This window comes from Lygodium microphyllum, chromosome 13, assembly GCF_053477565.2.
Source record: "Lygodium microphyllum isolate KBCC chromosome 13, Lygodium_microphyllum_v1.1.10, whole genome shotgun sequence".
In the NCBI taxonomy this organism is placed as follows: Eukaryota; Viridiplantae; Streptophyta; class Polypodiopsida; order Schizaeales; family Lygodiaceae; genus Lygodium; species Lygodium microphyllum.
The window spans coordinates 54,597,662-54,616,762 of record NC_141147.1 but is presented as its reverse complement, the minus strand read 5'-3'; the positions used below and the strand labels follow the sequence as shown (position 1 = coordinate 54,616,762).

Genomic DNA, 19,101 nt, shown 5'->3' with positions numbered 1-19,101 from the left:
TGTGGGACAATGAAACTCTCTAGGACCATGTTTGTTTTAAAGAAAAGATTTAAATTCATTAATTAACTTTAGTTTTGGGACCACTTAATGGAGACTAATGAATTTTTAGCTCAACAAGGAGGTTTTTGATGGATGGGAGTAGATGAAGAGGCCCTTGTGCCCTAGTGATGATGATCTTCTAGGTGATTCAGAGTAAGTCCTTAAGTAGAGATGAGAGCACTACCTTTTGTGCGGCTGAGGCCCTTTTTTAGGCTGTGAGTTTTATGCATAGGCTTTGGAGCATCCTACGGCAGAGATTGTAACCAACCTTCCTTCCGTGGATGGGTGGTAAATCCTTGATTACAACTTAATTACAGCAGCAAACAATTAGTGCAAATCTGAAAATACAAATTTACCTACTGATATTGGACAATGCACACTCGATTGGCCCCAAAATTGACGCCCCTCTTGGTATTTCTTTAGCTTTATTGAAGAAGAAGTTGATTTACAATGGGATTCTCCCAATCCCTTTCGGTATTCCAACTCCCCTTGCTGTGATGAATCACCAGCAAGTCCTTAATCTGATTTGCCCCTTGATTCAGGCAATCAATTGGCCTTCACCCGCTTTGATGGAGATGGAAAATGCCCCAAATTCAATTATTTGCTGGTCCCTCCACTTGAATAGGCCAAAAATAGTTTCAGTCCTGTTGAATCCAAGTCTTGGAGCTTTCAATTTTTGGCACGCTTCCTGAGGCTATTGCTAAACTCTAATTTCTGCTGCAGATTAAGATTTATAGTAGAGAATTTTGAAATTTCTCAGCCTCCAGGGGTCCAAATGCTTGTTGGGATGTAAAGGTCCTTTATTCACCTCCGTGTATTTTACACGTGTATTGTTATGTTGTACATGTGAATGCACCTTTACGCGCCCTAAGTATAAATACATTTTATTCTTCACATTGTTGGTACACCCAAATCTGTTCGTCACTCTTACTCTCACTCTCACTCTCACTCACTTGTTCACTTCCTCTGCTGCAAATCTTCACGCTTCCGCTACCCGCGCGCTCCAACAACTGGTATCAGAGCTGAGGTTAAGGTGCTCGCGCTCCTCGAAGTCTGTGTGAGACAACACCAGCTCTTCATTCGCGAGAAATCCGTAAGTCGTCACTCATAGAGGTCAGGTCGTCATTGTTTCCAGGCACGTGTATGTGCTGGACAGTCAGGCGACAGTGTTGCAGGTCACGTTTTGTGCAAGCGACAGCCTGATAGACAGGCGACAGGTCGTTTTTGACCTGGCAGGCAGGGACAGGTCGTTTTTGACCTGGCAGGCAGGACATGTCGTTTTTTGATCAGGCGACAGTCAAACAGGTCACGAGCAGCCAGGACAGGTCGTTTTTTGATTAGGCGCAGGCTGGACAGGCTGCGTGGCATCAGGCGCAGGTCAGCGACTGCAGGTGACAGCTCACGCAGGCTGCGTGGCATCTGATGGGTAGCGCAATAGTCAACGGCTGGTGATGGGGTGATTCGACACATTATTTCTTCCAGAAATTTTTTAAATTTCTCTAAGGTTTATTGCAAGCAACCCTTTTGCCACTGACGGGAGTTCGCGCGCGCAAGCATAGTTCTCAGATTTGGTCAAATTTGAACCTGGAAATTTGGGGCTTTTCCCAGATTTAATGCTGTTTATGCTTGACAGTGACATCTGTGTCAGAAATTGCAGACTGTGCGCATTGACCTCAATTAATTTGGGGATTTTTCAAAATTTGTTGGAATTTTGCTCATCCGAGTAAAATTTCTTGTCATTGGACCAAGGAAAATTGGGGCTTTTCATGTATTGATGCAATTTTGCTCAGCTGAGTCAGTTTGGGTGACATTTGCGCACATTTGGACCTGGAAATTTGGGATTTTGTGCAGAATTTGATAAATTTCTGCATTATTTGCCTGTGCAGTGGCTGGTTTATGTCAAAACAGCAGAGGATTATTGCTGTTTATGCAAGAACAGCAGTGTATTTGCTGATTTAGCTTGTGCTCTTGCAGTTCAGTGTTTTTTACACTTGTACTTGTGAAAAATGGCTGCAACTTCTTCCAGTTCTGACATTAAAATTTTGATGGAAATCAAGCGATTTGATGGTCAGGGCTTTGATCTTTGGAAAGATCGTATGCAAGGCATACTGTTCTTAAAGGATTGTGAGGATGCCTTGCAAATGGATAAACCCGCACAAATGTCTGAGGCGGATTGGGCCAAAGTCAATAAAAGGACCGTGGCTTATATAAAGATGGGTGTCATTGATGACATTTTGACAGACATTAAGGGTTTAGACACTGGTCATGCAATATGGGAGAAGTTGAAGACTACCTATGAGATCACCACACCTGTTAATCAAGTGCATTTAATGCGCAAGTTGGTGAATATGCGGCTGGATGAGTCCAAGCCTGCAGCTGAGCACTTGAGTGCATTTACTGGCATTTTAAATCAGCTCAAGGATGCAAGTTTGGATTTTGATGATAAGTTGAGGGCGATCTTTTTGATCATGACATTGCCTGACTCTTGGGAGACTTTGGTTGTTTCTCTTAGCAATAACCCCAATCTCACATATGATGGTGTGAGGGGTTCCATCTTGAATGAAGAAATTAGACGTAAGTCTAGTGGAGAAGGCAGCAACTCAGCTTATAATGTTAGAGGCAGGGTTGAAAAGAAAAATGCAAATGCTGGACAGAGAAGCAGGAGCAAGAGCAAAGGAAAAGAAAAGAGTGATGCTACATGCTATCAATGTGGTCGGAAGGGCCACAAGAAGCTTGATTGCAGGTATTACAAGAAGGAACAAGAGAGAAAGAAGAATGCAAGAGACAAAAAGAAGAAAGAGGAAAAGACAGATGCATCTGAGGCAGGTAAAGGCAAGGAAAAGGCTAATGTGGCCTCCAGTGTTGTCATAGAGGAGCTCTCAGATGCAGAGGCTGATGTATTATGTGTAGTGGATTATGATGTGTATGTCACATGCAGGATATGCAGATCACCAAGGCTGATGTGATTGATGCACTTTTGTCAGTTGATGATTGTGTCACTCAGACTTGGATTGTAGACTCTGGTGTCTCTTTCCATGTGACTCCATGCTTGGAGTGTTTTGCTACTTTTGATGCAGGCTGTTATGGCAAGGTTTACCTTGGAAATAATCATGCTTGCAGCATTGATGGGATTGGCACCATACACTTGTCTTTGGATAATGGGCAAGAACTTGTGTTGAAAGATGTCAGATATGTGCCTGGCATCAAGAAGAGTTTACTATCTGTTGGACAGCTTGACTTGCATGGTTACACCACATTGTTTGGTGGTGGTTTATGGAAATTAAAAAGGGGTTCCATGTTGATTGCTAAAGGAACCAAGAAGGGCACTTTGTATTGTCTGCACTGTAAAGCTTTGAATGGCAAGTTTCTTGCAATTGCTGAAATTGGCTGTCATTTGGAGTTATGGCATAAGAGATTAGGCCATATGAGCCAGAAAGGACTTGATGTTCTTGCCTCTTTGAAGAGGGTTGATGGAAAAGGCTCTAAACTTGATTTTTGTAACGACTGTCAGTTTGGAAAGCAAATGAAAAATTCCTTTTACTCTGGTGTCTCCCGTAAGTCAAATGTATTAGACTTGGTGCATTCTGATGTATGTAGCATGCCTTTGAAATCATTGGGTGGTGCTGCATACTTTGCCTCTTTTATTGATGATTGTTCCAGGAAGATTTGGGTTTATTTGTTGAAAAAGAAAAGTGAAGTGTTTGCTGTTTTTAAAACATTTCATGCATTCGTGACCACTCGGACAGGTAGAAAGTTGAAATGCTTGAGAATTGATAATGGGGGTGAGTTCACGTCTAATGAATTTAAGTCCTTTTGTGACTTGCATGGGATCAAGAGGGAGCTTACAGCCCCTTACAGCCCTTCTTCAAATGGTGTGGCTGAAAGATACAATAGGACTCTATGTGAGAGAGTGCGGTGCATGCTGTCCATTGCTAATCTCCCTCATGAATTTTGGGGAGAGGCACTTAAAACCGTGGTTCACATTTGCAACCGCTCTCCAAACAGGTCCCTAAATAATGGCATTCCTGAGGAGGTTTGGTTTGGCAAACCGGCCTTATATGACCATTTACGAATATTTGGCTGTGATGCTTTTGTGCATGTTAGAAATGAACTGAGGAATAAACTTGACCCGAAATCCACCAAAGGCATTTTCATGGGCTATGGTGATGAGGGTGAATTTGGCTATAGAGTGTGGCTACCTCAGTCCAAGAAAATTGTTCGCAGCCGTAATGTTGTGTTTAATGAGGCAAAGTTGCTGAAAGGTACTTTAGCCGCTGATGAAGACATGAAAAAGGTCAAATTTCAGAATTTGCAGCCACCTATTACTTCAAATGATGAGCCTCATGGTGCTGTACCACAGGCTGAAATTGATGATCAGCCGGTTATCTTTGAGCCAGATGATGATGGACAGCAAATAGAAACACAGGGAGGTCATGGACAGCAAGATAGACTTGCTGATTATGAAAATGCAGGTGCTGGAAATGAAAATGAAGGTGCTGTACAGCATGAACAGCATGCTGAAAATGGCTTACAGCAGCCAATAAATGCTGAAAATAACATGCCTCCAGATGTAGATCTGATTCTTGAGAATGTAGATCATTGGGTACGCAGGTCTACACGCCTAAGAAGGCAGCCACATAGGTATGACCCCTCTTTGCATTATGTGATGCTTATTGATGAGGGTGAGCCTCTGACATATAAAGAGGCTAAGTCATGCAAATTCAGCAATAAGTGGGAGCTAGCTATGCAAGAAGAGATTAAATCTCTGTATGCTAATGATACTTGGGGTCTTGTGTCGTTGCCCAAAGGAAGAAAGCCTCTTCCAAACAAATGGGTTTACAAAGTAAAGACAGTTGATGGGAAACCCAAGTACAAGGCAAGATTGGTTGCCAAAGGGTATGCACAGAAAGAAGGGATTGACTTCCAGGAGGTCTTCTCACCTGTCGTGAAGATGACCACACTACGTGTGCTTTTTGCTCTCACTGCTGTATTGGATTTAGAGCTGTACCAAATGGATGTGAAAACAACTTTTCTGCATGGTGACATTGATGAGGTGATCTACATGAAACAGCCCGAGGGTTTTGTAGTTCCTGGAAAAGAGTAGTTGGTGTGTAAACTAAAACGCAGCTTATATGGGCTGAAACAAGCACCACAGTAGTGGTACAAAAAGTTTGACACTTTTATGCTCTCTCATGGGTTTACGCGTAGCCATGCAGATCATTGTTTGTATATGAAAAAGGATACAGATGGCAGCCCTATCATACTTGTTTTGTATGTGGATGATATGTTGTTAGCTGGGAAGAGAAAGACTAGCTTGGATGCTCTCAAAGATCAGCTGAAATCAGCTTTTTCCATGAAAGATTTGGGGAATGCAGAGCATATATTGGGCATGAGGATTTGTAGGGATAGAACGCAGAAATTGCTGTTCTTATCTCAAGAAAAGTACATTGAAAAGGTACTGGACAGATTTAACATGGCTGAAGCTAAGCCTCTCGGAGTACCCTCCATACCTTAAGCTTAGTAAAGCCAACAGCCCAAAAGATGACATGGAAGCCAATGCTATGAAGGGAGTCCCTTATGCATCAGCTTGTGGCTCTCTTATGTATGCTATGGTTGCTACTCGTCCAGACATTGCTCATGCAGTGGGAGTTGTTAGCAGGTTTATGTCAAATCCTGGCAAACCACATTGGGAGGCTGTCAAGAGTATTCTTAGATATTTGAAGGGTACACAAAGAAAGTGAATTTGCTATGGGCAGGGTGCACTTAATTTGTAGGGTTATTGTGATGCAGACATGGCAGGTGACTTAGACACTCGTAGGTCCACTAGCGGGTATGTCTTTACAGTTGCTGGAGGGCCCATCTCTTGGTGCTCTAGGTTGCAGAACATCGTCGCACTGAGTACTACTGAAGTTGAATATATATCAGCTACTGAAGCTTTCAAGGAAGCTATATGGTTGAGCAGACTCGCAGAGGATCTCGGCATGTCTATGAGTACTCCAGTGTTGGGATGTGATAGCTAGAGTGCTGTGTATTTGGCTAAAAATGCCATGTATCATTCACGCACAAAGCATATTGATGTGCGATATCACTTTATTAGACAGATTCTGGAGGATGGTCTAATCACATTGACCAAGATCAAAACACAGGACAACCCTGCAGATGTTCTCACTAAAAGTCTAGGCAAGGCTCAGCATGAGTATTGCATACGACTAGTGGGAGTTGGTTAAAGGTTCACTCCGGACCTTTAAGTGGGACACGTGTATTGTTATGTTGTACATGTGAATGCACCCTTACGGGCCCTAAATATAAATACATTTTATTCTTTGTGTACCAACACATTGTTGGTACACCCAAATCAGTTCGTCACTCTTACTCTCACTCTCACTCACCTGTTCACTTCCTCTGCTGCAAATCTTCACGCTTCCGCTACCCGCGCGCTCCAACAATGCTGAGATCTTCGAAGCAAGGTTGTGAAATGACTGGGAGATGAGAGGGAAAGCTGTTAGAGTTTTATCGTGAAGAATGACTGATAATCAGTCAAATGCATCTGCTGCCTTGCTACAATAACTTGTAGATGCAAAGAACTGAAGAAATCAGTCATTTAGCATTGCTGCTTTGTCTCAACAACCTGTAGATGCTATCTCTTGCTGTTGATTGGTCTTCTCTTGCCCTTGGCAATCTTAGAAGGTTCTCGAATGGTTGCAAATCAAATCGGCAACCTCTCCTTCCTCTCTCTTGTAGGCTGCATTTATAGAAATGCCTCTCTCCAGCCTCTAAAGACGTTTTTCAATCTTGTATGGACGTCTTTGAGAAAAGGCAGCCTTCCCAAATGGTTTTTCTTGCATTTTCGGTAATTAAATATTAATTTTCAGCCTTTAAATACTGAAAATTAATCTAATAATTATTTCGATGCCCTGAAAAATAATTTGACTGGCCAGTGATTAAATTGGCTAGGCAACTTCCATTCCTGAGTGTCTTTGCGTAATCTTTGACCATCAAATTGGTGTTAGGTATCATTAAACGCCACTTCTCTAGTGTCACCAATTGACACTTATGGCCAAATGGATGATCCAGGCCAACAACTGGCACCAGATACAACCGAGTACCTGTGCGGCATAACTTATAGCAACTTTTGCCTTTGACATCTTATGATTTTTTCGTGTCTCGAACTCGTAAATTTACTTTAATCCAAGTTGCACCTCGCATGTGCAACATTTACTTAAATCATGTGATTAAAAATTAATCCACATGTTGAGTGAGGTTTCAAAAATATATGTCCTCATGACAACCCTCCCCTTGAAATCCTTGCAATTGTCCTTGATTGCATTGCCAAATGGATCAAAAGCAAAGTACTACACAGTAATTTCCATAGGGCATTATAGTCAACGCAACATTGCCCACTGTTGCTCAACCATTCCTATGCCCAACATATGCTGAAATTACCTCCACATTGGCGAAAACATGATGCCTTTCATGTCAGTTTGTTGAGGCCTTTTCATGGTGATGTGCGAGAGGATGTCTGTTGAAATTCAACCTGAGGTTGAGGAGCTAGATGAGATTTTGGTACCTGAGTAGATTTTGGCACATAAGGAAACAAAGGTCAAAGGTAAAGTTTCCAGGAGATACTTGGTGAATATCAGAATTTTCCACCAACGGATGCCAAATGGATGGAAGAGGATGACTTGGCAGACCATCCTCCGTTGTTGCAGCTTTACCTTGATACTTTCCAGTTAGAGCCGACTTTAGTTCAGGCTCAATCAGGTTTAGTAGAGCAGAGATCCAGAGTATTACCTGATGCTTGTGAGGGAGCTAGCACCTCCGCTCCTCCAGTTATGGACAACTCTCGTATGTAGTGGATCTCGGATGTATTCAGCATGCATCCAAGGTACTACGCTGATAGCATGCTTGCCATGAGATCACTACTTAGTGTACTAGTCACTGTGAGATGTGTGCATATGAGTATGAGTTTCACCTGGGCACTGGAACTATACTTTTGCATCAGCTTATGATTAATTTAGCATGAATTTTGCTCTCAATTTAGAGACAAAAATTCTGATTAGTTTCAGCTCAGTTTTTGATAAGCTTGAGGACCGTTTATGGTTACTTTTTGAATTAGTTGTGCATCAGTTTTTGCACTGATTGCTGGTCAGTTTTTGCAATGAGTTTGTGATCAGTTTGGGGTCACATTTGGAGTAGTTTGTGATTGCTGGGATGGGTGGTAAATCTCTAATTACAACTTCATTACAACAAAAATCAGGGTTTAGCAGCAGCCTCGGGAAGTGTGCCAAAAATTGGAAGCTCCAAAACTTGGATTCAACAAGGTTGAGGTTGTAGCCTATTCAAATGGAGGGACCAGCAAATAATTGAATTTGGGGCATTTCCCATCTCCATCAAAGCGGGTGAAGGCTAATTGATTGCCCGAATCAAGGGGCAAATCAGATTAAGGACTTGCTGGTGATTCATCACAACAAGGGGAGTTGGAATATTGAAAGGGATTGGGAGAATCCCATTGGAAATCAACTTCTTCTTCAATAAAGCTAAAGAAATACCGAGAGGGGCGCCAATTTTGGGGCCAATCGGGTGTGCATTGTCCAAGATCAGTAGGTAAATTTGTATTTTCAGATTTGGACTAATTGTTTGCTGCTGTAATTAAGTTGTAATCAGGGATTTACCACCCATCCACGGAAGGAAGGTTACAATCTCTGCCTCAGGATGCTCCAAAGCCTATGCATAAAACTCTACCATACAACTTGGACTCCGCTTTCTTAGAGGTGAGTCTAGAGTTGCTCAACAAGATCATCAAGTTGGACATTCTTTAAGTACACACGACTAGGACACCTACCCAAAACTTGGGGACAATGATGGCTTTCTACTGAATGCATCTTCTGCATGCATCCCTTGATGGTTTTGTGAGCTGGCTAAGATACATGGAGACACCCTTATCCCATGGAGTATGGTGGGCCATTGGTTAGCTTTGCACATCCTCACACCAGTCATGGATAGAGACTAGTCGCTACGAAGTAGATTCCCTTCCCCCAAAGAGTCAGAGCCAGCTTTACTAGGTTGAGCCAAAGATTGGGGAGCATCACATATGTAGGTGCCTAGTGTACTATGAGATCAATGGGCACTTCCATGGTATGTTTCACAAGGGTTTCAGATGACTATCCATGACGATGGATTTCCAAGATTAGCATTGCTTTGGACTCTTCCTGTTGGAGTTGCACCGACATAGAGATCATCTCTATAGTCTCGATGGAGATACCTTGGGGATTGATAGTAGCACACCCTTATTGACCTTTTCAGAGCTGTAGTATATTCAGGGTCAGGCTTTTGAAGGGCCCTTGCAATTGTATTGCTTGTTCTCCATCTTCAAGTGTGCTGGTACCATTGCCTCATTTGTGATAGTTTCTTTTTTCTTGGAGTCTCTTCACCACTTCTCTAAGTCCTATTCAACTGGTTCTGGATGAATCTCTATATGTTCACTTCTAATGCAAGTTCACATGGTGCCATTGTCCTCTTTGCACAGAGCTCAGCAACTTGGCCCTCTAGTTGCATAGGAAGGAGAGTATGCTGGGTGCCAGGGTGGTGTTTGCTTCAAAGATGCTGATCATGCCTTCTTCCATGTTGCTCAACTAAGATGTTATTATGCTTGCATCTGGTCATTGCAATTCCTTCTCCATAGAAACATACAAGGCAACACATCAAATTTTCTTGCACTACCCTGAAATTTTTGGGTAGGTTTGAAACATCCTGTTCATGCACTTTTAAGATGTCTCTCAGGAATCCCAATTAAGCAAAGGCCTTTCATGGCTTCGGGATAATTTTGTAGGTTCAAATTATTACTATTTTGTGCATTATTGAAGGCGATTGAATTTGGGTGCGCCAGAGCTTCAGCACTGAATAAGATAATGAATCTGAATAAAAGAGAGAGAGAAGGGGTGAATTGGGATGTGGGGGGGGGGGGGGGGGGGGGCGGCGCAGGGGGAAGGGAAAGGGAGAGGGAGGTGGAGGTAGAAATTTTAACAATATATACTCTACAGCTGCCACCAACACTTCTTAAAGAATGCACTTCTTTACAAAGCTTGTCGGTGCATGGAAACTCTATCACTCTGGAGCAACTGCAACAGGTATTTGATCCCACTCTATGACAAGTAAACTATATGTAGCAACCTCTCTAGACTAGAGATGTTAATCTGAAAATAGGTAGTAGCTTCAGCTACTGGCTAAAAATGGGACTAATACTTAGGTATATTAAATGATAAAATTTGTGTAATGCTGGTTTTATCATATAGTTTTGACATTGGCAAGTAGTGACAGATCGATGTTTAGTAAGTACAGGTTATGGCAACTAAATTAGGCTTGATTTACTAGGATTCAGGCATCTTGAATTGGATCCACAGAGATTTGGTAGATGGCAGATGTTTAGCCCTTCCAACTTCTATTTCAGCATAAGTCCACTGCATTGTAGTTCTCCCTCGTGCAATTATCATGTGTTCACCATTTGACAACTATTTCCTACATTTTCATGTTTATGCCATCATTTGTGCTCCTCTTTGCTTGAGTGTCCTTGTTGAGTGGGGGAGCGAATAGGGATAAAATGAACTTAGTACTTCGCCATTGCAAGTCATTGTTATTGTTTAAGGTTCTATGAAATTCAATGCAAGTGGAGTGTTAGGAGATTTAAACTTGCTTTGCAATGCATTGAAGAAAATGATCTCACATCCAATTCTTGAGTGAGGCTAGGACACATCAAGCTCACAAGCAGAAGTAGCCTGGATATCACACCCCCCATAGGTTAACGGTGGCAAATGATGAAGCCAAAAGATATCCACTCGCTTTGGAAGCTTGCACCTCTTGACATAATGAGCTATCATTTCTTATCACTCACTGTAAAGGTCTAGAGCACAGAGCTAGGGGTGGATCACTTGTGATGCATCTCTAGAAGACCAATCATTGTGGGTGCTACCCACTTTTAGTCTATTCACTTGCTTTAGCAGCTCGGGCTTCCTCGCATGATGAGCCATCTTTTCTTATTATTGGCAAGGTCTACCATACAAAGCTAGGGATGGTTCGCTTGCGATGCATTTGCAGGTGAGTAGCCATCATGGGAGCTACCCACTTTTAGTCCAAAGTCCAAGTTCTTAGATTTGCTTAGCTTAGGTACAATCAAACTTGTTGATGAAGGCCTTACCCAAAATTGAGCTTAAAACCCTCATCCCATTGGAGAATGCCATGATTATGACTACAAGGTTGACTAATTACTAATGATGTGTAAAACACCCTTTAATGCCTTTGTGGTCACTCTTGCCTTTTTGCTAAGCCATTTCTTTTTCTTCAGCTTAGACTTGTTCATAGCCTTAGCCTTCTTATCACCATATTAGCACCTAATCATTGTTGATATATGCGATGTGCTCGTTGCAGAGTCTTGTACCTATAACGCAATGAGCAGCGGCACACTCTTATTGAAGTCAGAGCTTTCATACTTTGTGTTGAGTAAGTTGTCTCTTTTCCATTGAGATTTTACAACTCCACTTAGAGTTAGACACCATGATTTGCCCCTTCTAGTTTTAGGAGCTTATTGTATTTCTTGAGAGGGCGAGGAATAGAACTAGAGGTATATTGCCTCCCGGTTGGGCACATTACTGCCTCTCTAGTTGGGCACCATGTGGTTTGGAAATTAAGTTCTCTAGATTGTCTCTCAATGATGACTCTCATTGAGCTTCTTCGTTCGCTTGCGATGTATCTCAAGGTGATTGGTTGAAATTGGCCTTCCTTCTTGGAAAGGGTGGTAATTTATCGATTAAGTACTTTATTACAATAATTAGCAAATAGTCATAAATTAATATGCACAATCTACTTTAAGAACCTTGAACAATAGACACCATGTTGGCTCCAAAACTAGCGCCCCTTTCGGTATTCCTTTAACTTCAATTGCCAATAAATGTATTACAAGCTGAGATTTCACGATCTCCTTGGTTGATCCAAGAGCCCCTTGTTGATCCAATAGTCCTTAAATAAATTGGGTAATTTGCACCTTGATTTTCACTAAAACTTGCTCTAATTGGATCCCAGTTGGCCAAATGCTTCCCTAAATTTACAGTGGATGGTTGGGCATCTAAAATCCTTGATAACACAACAAATTGTAGGTGTTGATTTCAATGTTCAATGTGTTATCTTGTTGGTACAGGTCTCAAGGTGTTTTTCATTTTTCAACATTATCCAACCATTTAATTAAGTTTCATAATTAAGTAATATTGAAAATTAATTTTAGCCCTTCTAACCCACCCAAAATAAAATGTGCCAATCCATAATTAAATTGGCTAGGCCATTTGCAAATTGGAGTGGTCCTCAACCTTTGTTGCCTCTTAGATTAGCATTAATCAATTTATTAATGCTAGTTTCTAGGATCACGACTTACACTTATTGGCCAAAACAACTGTCCTAAGGTCAAAATTGACACAAAGTGATCACCAAAACCTGGTTGCATAAGTTATTATAACTTTTTCCTTTGATGCCCAGTGCATCCTTGGGGTCCTTGGCTTATTATCATGAAATAACTTCCATGTGTATCACATGTGCTAAACAACGTTGCATATTTGATTAATATCTTAATCAAATGTTATCTGTAAGATTAGACAATGTCAAAATTTTACGTCCTCGTGACCAAAGTCCAAGCCCTTGGATTTGCTTAGGTTCAAGTATAGTCAAACTTGTTGATGAAGATTTTATCCAAAATTGAGTTTCATGATCATCCTTGCTAACACAATGACGACAACAATGTCCTTAATGAGGGGTAAAGGCGACTGAGCTTGCAATGGTAATAGATCAGGCAAAGTTAAATGCTCAAAAATTTGCGTTGATCACAACAAATTCTCTCATTCTAAATTATCCAAAAGAAAAGGACCTCACATAGTTGAACCGAGTTGTTAGAATTAACCAATTGTATGGAGAGTGTCCAATGTTTTAGCTAGTTGGTTTGTAGTGTGAACACAACTACATGAATAAGTTGTATCACCACTTCTAGAGTTAGTTTTAGAGTTGAATTAACTCTAGTTGAGTTAGGATACGTCCAAGTATTTTCATTCTATCATTCTAGCACTCCATCTTTTGAGTGTATAGAAATGTTGTTCACTCTTGCTCATTGTTCTATGTTCTCTTTTTCTCTCCATTTCCAATATTTGGTATCAAAGCAAGACACATGGATTCTATCTCTCCATCGCTCAACCAGTGCAACCCACACAAAGTCCACTCAATCGATAAAGGGAGAGAAGCTGCTGTTTTGGAGGAGGGAGCTGTTGTTTTGGGAGAGAAGTTATTGTTTTGAAGGAGACGTTGGTACTTCTTTTAGCTTGCATGTGGTCCTGTATGCAATCTTGTACACAACTCAATACACAACCTCTCGTAGCCTTGCTCATAGAATCCTCAACCCTGCCCACCATCTTCTCAACCTTGCTCGCCATGCTCGCTATTTTCTACATATTTGAGAAAAAGTGCAAAACCATAATTTTTCAAATTTGAGGATTTTAAAAAAATTCTGCAATTTCTCATTCGACTTTCTTATCTGATACTTAATTTGGAAGAAATTTTCAATCTCACACTCCGTGCCAAGAAATTCAAGAAATTAATTGACTTTTTTAAATTTTTAAAATTTCTTGAGGAAAATTTAAACTTTTGCTTGATTCAAGTCCTTATATATGAATCTCCAACAAAATTGCCAACATTACGCAATTTCTTTGGCACTAATGGAAGAAATTCAAGGCATTTCAATTTGCTAGCTCTGGCACACACCATGCGACGAATTCCAGCTCTTGGTGGTTGTTGCTACGTATTTCGATGCAACATTTCTATAGAAATTCAAACTGTAAGGTATAAATTTCTTTCAAAATTTGCAAAGAAATTCGGGGCTTTTGCTGCTCGATAAGCATTTCAAGGCAAGAAATCAACAGTATAGCAACATTAATTTACAAGCAGTCAAATTTAGCACTAAATTTTAAGAAATTACACTAACATTTGGTAAGACTCAATACTAAATTTCTGTAAACTAATTTCTTTTGCGTACACATTTCAAGGCAAGTCTAGTACATCAATGCATTGCTATAATATCTAGGCTGAGTGCTAATTTTTAGCACATTTTGCACATTTGGTAAGATTTGCGAAATTTTGATACTTGCATTCTAATTCCATAAGGAACTTTAATACTCAACATAGTACATACTTCAGCACTGAAGTATTTGGTTGCAAATTTTCATCCATTATCGACAATATGGCACATTAGGGAAATAATAATCAGAGTAACATTCTTGGTGTTCTCACTTAGGAGGACAAACTTGATGGCACGAACTACCCGCTATGGAGTTTTATGGTTCGCAACCTTCTTGTCGCAAAGGACTTGTGGGACTATGTTACAATGATTTGCATCGACCAATAGGTATTGCACCTTAGACACTTTAGAGTAATGCTCAAGGACAAGTTAGTGTTGCTATTATCTCTCCTTCGCCTTCTATGAAGGATGAAAGAAAATGGGGCTCCAAGGATGCACAACCGCTTTCTTTGATTGCCTTGTCAATGAAAAGGGCAATTATTCCGCACGTTCGATGTTGTAAGATCTCAAAATCAGCATGGAAAATCCTTGAGCATACGTTTACAACCTGCAATGAGGGTAGAATATATTTTCTCTGTAAAAAGTTGGCCAATGTGAACATGGATGAGAGTGATAGCATGACAAATCACCTTACTCATACAATATTTGTGTAAAGTAGATGCTCAATGTTGATGACTTTATTCATGATGCTCAATTGGTAAAAATCACATTGAACTCTCTTTTAAAGTCATATCTTGATTTTCACACCCCTTTGATATTGTCTTTGAAGGGGGAGTAGCAGCCCCTTACAATGGAGTTGGAAAGCCCCTTGCTACAAGAGATACGGACTTGCAAAAATATTGCAGTGCATTCAGGTAATGTGGCTATGCTCTCAAAGTACAATGGCAAAGGAAAAGTCCAGCAAAATGTGAAAAATAAATAAAAGGCTGATGTTGGACAGCCATTAAGTAAGGTTGCCCAAGACTTGAAAAAATGTCGCATTGCATTCAAGTGGTGCGGCTATGCACCCAAAGTACAATGGTAAAGGAAAAGTCAAGCAAAATGTGAAAAATCAACAAAATGTTGATGATAGACATGCATCAAATAAGGTTGCCCTAGACTCAAAAAAGTCTAAATAGAAGGAAACATGTCATTATTGCAAGAAGCCCAGTCACTATATTGATGAATGTTGAAAGAGATTGGCCAAGGAGAAAAAGAATGACTCCAGCTTGGCTATCCAAGAGGCATTAGCACCAGTAAATCAGCACATGGTGATGCTTTAATCAACTTGATAGAGAAGGATTATGCATTTCTCACATGCAATTATGATTTTTCTATGGCTCATTTAGCTTTTAATGTTGTTGAAACACAACAAACATGGTATTTTGACAGTGCAATATTAAAGCATATCACTTCTACGAAGTCTTTGTTTACCTCTATGCATTCAGCCCTGGTTGGAAAGTGTTACATCACCAATTATGATATATGTGGTTTAAGGACAATCACTATTGCTATTGTAGATGGTTTTGACTTCATGATTCAAGATGTCTTGTTTATGTCTGGCATTACAAAGAACTTTTGTCTATTTCTATCTTCGATAGGCATGGCTTTCAGATCATATTTGAGGATGACAAATGCATTATCAAAGATAAAGAGATAGATTATGCACTCGAATTGTTCGACACCCTGTACAGGGTTTATTCTTGTTAGATACTTACAATAGACAATCTCATGATGCTCTAGCAACCGCTAATCTTACGTCCGCTATACAAAATGCAAAGCTTTGGCGTGTCTGCTACAAACATATGAGTTTTGGGAGTTTGATGACCCTTCAGAGGTGTCACATGGTAGATGCATTGCCTCCAGTGGAGACTCCACCTCCTCATGCATGCAACGGATGTATTTTGGGCAAGATGCATAGCTTTACCTTCAGAAAGGATAGTGCAATGCATGCTCTCTGAAAAATACAACTTATTCACTCTAATGTTTGTGCTCCCATGAGGGCATGTGCACTTAGGGGTCATCTTGAGTCGAGCTTATATTCCTAATCATAGTGCTTTCAAGTATGATAAGGGTTTTGAGCTAGGTTGCATCTTCTAGGTATCACCAAGCTTTCACCTCCTACAAGGAAGCAATTGGTTCTCATCCCAAACTTATGCAAGAAAGAGCTAGCCACTAGAAGAGTGCGAGCTGTCAATAGTCCATGTGTATGTGAAGTAAGCATCTTCACATTGCTTATATGTAGGTGTTGAAAAGCTAGCCTACCTCAAGACTAATTTGAAGTGGATTTAATGGATAGAAAAACTATAGCTTGTCAAAAGATTCTTGTTTGAGAAACCTAGGGTGAATGCCATAATAAATGTAAATGATTGGAATATCTATCATGATCGGTATATCTATTATTGAGTAATTTTCCGTTATCTCTTTGGATAGGATAACCCATTTGGGTAGATTGAAGCAAAACAATGATGCCATTAAAGGATTCATCGAGCAGCCTAGATAGTACCATGTACTCAAAGTCCATAAGAAGTCTGTAGTGTATAAAAGAATAATCGTCGCTAGTTACATGAGTAAGTTTTCAACTAGTGTTTTATAAAGCTCTTTTCAAGCTATGAGCAATGTAAATATTTCATGCAATAAACTTAAGCTTTTTGTGGTGTGAACAATGACATGTGATTCTATAAACCATTTTTAGGTACCCCCCATCTCTAATCAGTTTGTCCAACCAATAAGAAAAGAAATTTATGCTTAAGGCCGCCTAAGTTCAGTGGCAAGGATTCTAGAATCAAAACCAATTTTGAGGCTTGGATTGAACAAATGATGGAGGATTACCTTTTTGTTGTAGGGATGAATATAACAAATCTGGCTATGATTGGATGACTTCGTCTTCTTGGAGAAGCTCGTCTTCGGTGGAAACAATGGTGCCATGATAGGGTTGTCGTTGAGATCTTCCAAATGTGGGAATAGATCAAGGTAGTAGCCCGAGGAAGATACCTATCCTTGTCTTATGAAAACCAGAACATGGATGAGTTCTTTAGGTAGGGCAATAAGGGTTAACGGTGGTTGAAGGTTGCTACTCTTGCTTTGTCATCCTCTTAAAATATGTCTCGAAGATGATTATGACACAACAAGTAGCTCCATTTGCCAATGCCTGAATCCACCTCTAAATGGGCAGCTTATCCTTCGATCTTGAGGATGCCCTATTTTGAGCTAAGCCCTTGATAGACTTGCTTCCCAGACTATGCCATAGTAAAGGATATTCAAGACTGGCTACCATCTCAGAGTGTTTGAGAGATTAGAGGTTTTTTATAACTCATAGTATGATACCACATCTTTATCGAGGATTATTTTCTCATGGCCGTTCCCTTGACTAAGCTCCTTAAGAAGCAGTCCAAGATAGTATGGACTCCTAAGGAGGAAGAAAGCTTTGGTAAGCTCAAGATGTGTCTCACTAAAGCTCTAATATCAAAGCTTCTTGACTTTTCCCATGAATTTGACTTCTCCTAGGAATTCGAGGTGGTCACAAATGTGAGCATTGTAGCATTGGGTTGTGGACTTTCACAAGAAGATTGACCCATAGCCTACTCTTCTTGGAAACTCAAACCATATGAGAATAATTATGCTATACATGATTTGGAGCTACTAGTGATTATTCACACACTCAAACTTTGGTGCAATTATCTACCTAGTGAAAGTTTCACTCTCATCACTGATCAAGAGAGCCTCAACTGGATTTTCACTCAACCAGATTTCAATGTGAGGCAAAGAATATAGATCAAAGTTATGCAAGATTCTGGCCTAGAGATCAACTATCACCTTGGCAAGGAAAATGTTATGGTTGATGCTCTCAATCGTAGAGCCTTTCTAAATGGCCTAATAATTGAAGATTCTTCAAGGTAAGGAAGCCTCCCGAGACTTTTTTCTTTTCCCAATAACTCCTTTCTTGATGATGTGGCATTGAAGCTCCTAATAACTTGGAATATTTTGTTACCTTGATATTAGAAAGATTGTTTGATTAGGGAAGATCTCGAAGGATGAAGCAAAGTTCAAGAATTATCTTCTTCAAGATGAACTTTGTAACTATCAAGAAAGGCTTTTGTTGGGAGCTGAAAAAGAAGATTATATGAGAAACATGGCACCTTGAATGCGCTAAGAAGGAGCTCCTTGTGGCCAATAATGAAAATTGTCACTCTTAGGTATGTGACCTAATGCTTAAACTACCAAGGGGTCGAGGCCAAAAGGGTTGAACTACATGGAAAATTACACCCTTTTGATATTCCCCAAATGAAACGAAAATATATGAGCATGGATTTTATAGTGGTTCTACCCACTATGCAAGGAGGGTATGATTCCATCCTTGTGACAGTGAATATGCTAACCAAAGTAGCTTATGCTGTCCCTATCAGAACAACTAATAAAGTTTTAGATATCGTTAAGATATTCATCATGGAGATATTTTGATTACATGGGCTCTTGAAAAAAAATTGTGATCGTGATACGTTTTTTACCTTCGAATTTTGGACTAGTTGCTTTCAAGCCATCTAATCTTAATTATGTTTCAGTTTGGCATGTCATCCACAAACCAATGGGCAAATTGAAAGAAGCCTATTGAAGCAGGGATCCAAGGTGGATTGAATACCTTCCATTGGTGGAATACGCCTATAATGCTTTATTCCAACAAAGTATTGGGATGACACGATTTCAAGCAATATGTGGACAAGAGTGATTGTCTTCTCTCAATTTCTTTGACCCTACTGTTAAGGTTCAATTCTTACCATGCCCTTAAAGACACACACAATCATGTCTTATTTTCACCTCCTAGCATGCGAGCCATTGAATTTTTTTGCTTATCATATGTTCGAACATTGATGCACAAGCTTAAACTAAATTGTTTAATCCCATTCTCTATTTATTTGATTTAAAATATTTGAATATGATTTGAATTTGATTTTTTTCCAATTAATTCAAATCGATCTTATTTA

At 40.2% G+C, this 19,101-nt stretch overlaps 1 protein-coding gene across 11 annotated transcripts in view; it reads left to right on the top strand.

Moving 5' to 3' along the window:
• The window catches only part of LOC148026632 (Leucine-rich repeat (LRR) family protein), a 139,114-nt gene that overhangs the window by 73,391 nt on the left and 46,622 nt on the right, over positions 1-19,101 (top strand). For 3 of the 11 annotated variants that reach the window (XR_015692856.1, XM_087691092.1, XM_087691087.1), the window contains one exon: positions 10,080-10,166. The exons of 1 other annotated variant lie outside the window; for it this stretch is intronic. Coding sequence is in view for 6 of the 10 variants with exons in the window: in XM_087691092.1 (XP_087547218.1) it covers positions 10,080-10,166 (87 nt within the window). In the remaining 4 variants the exon portion in view is untranslated. 7 more of the 11 variants (XR_015692857.1, XM_087691091.1, XR_015692858.1 and 4 more) reach the window with 6 other exon arrangements.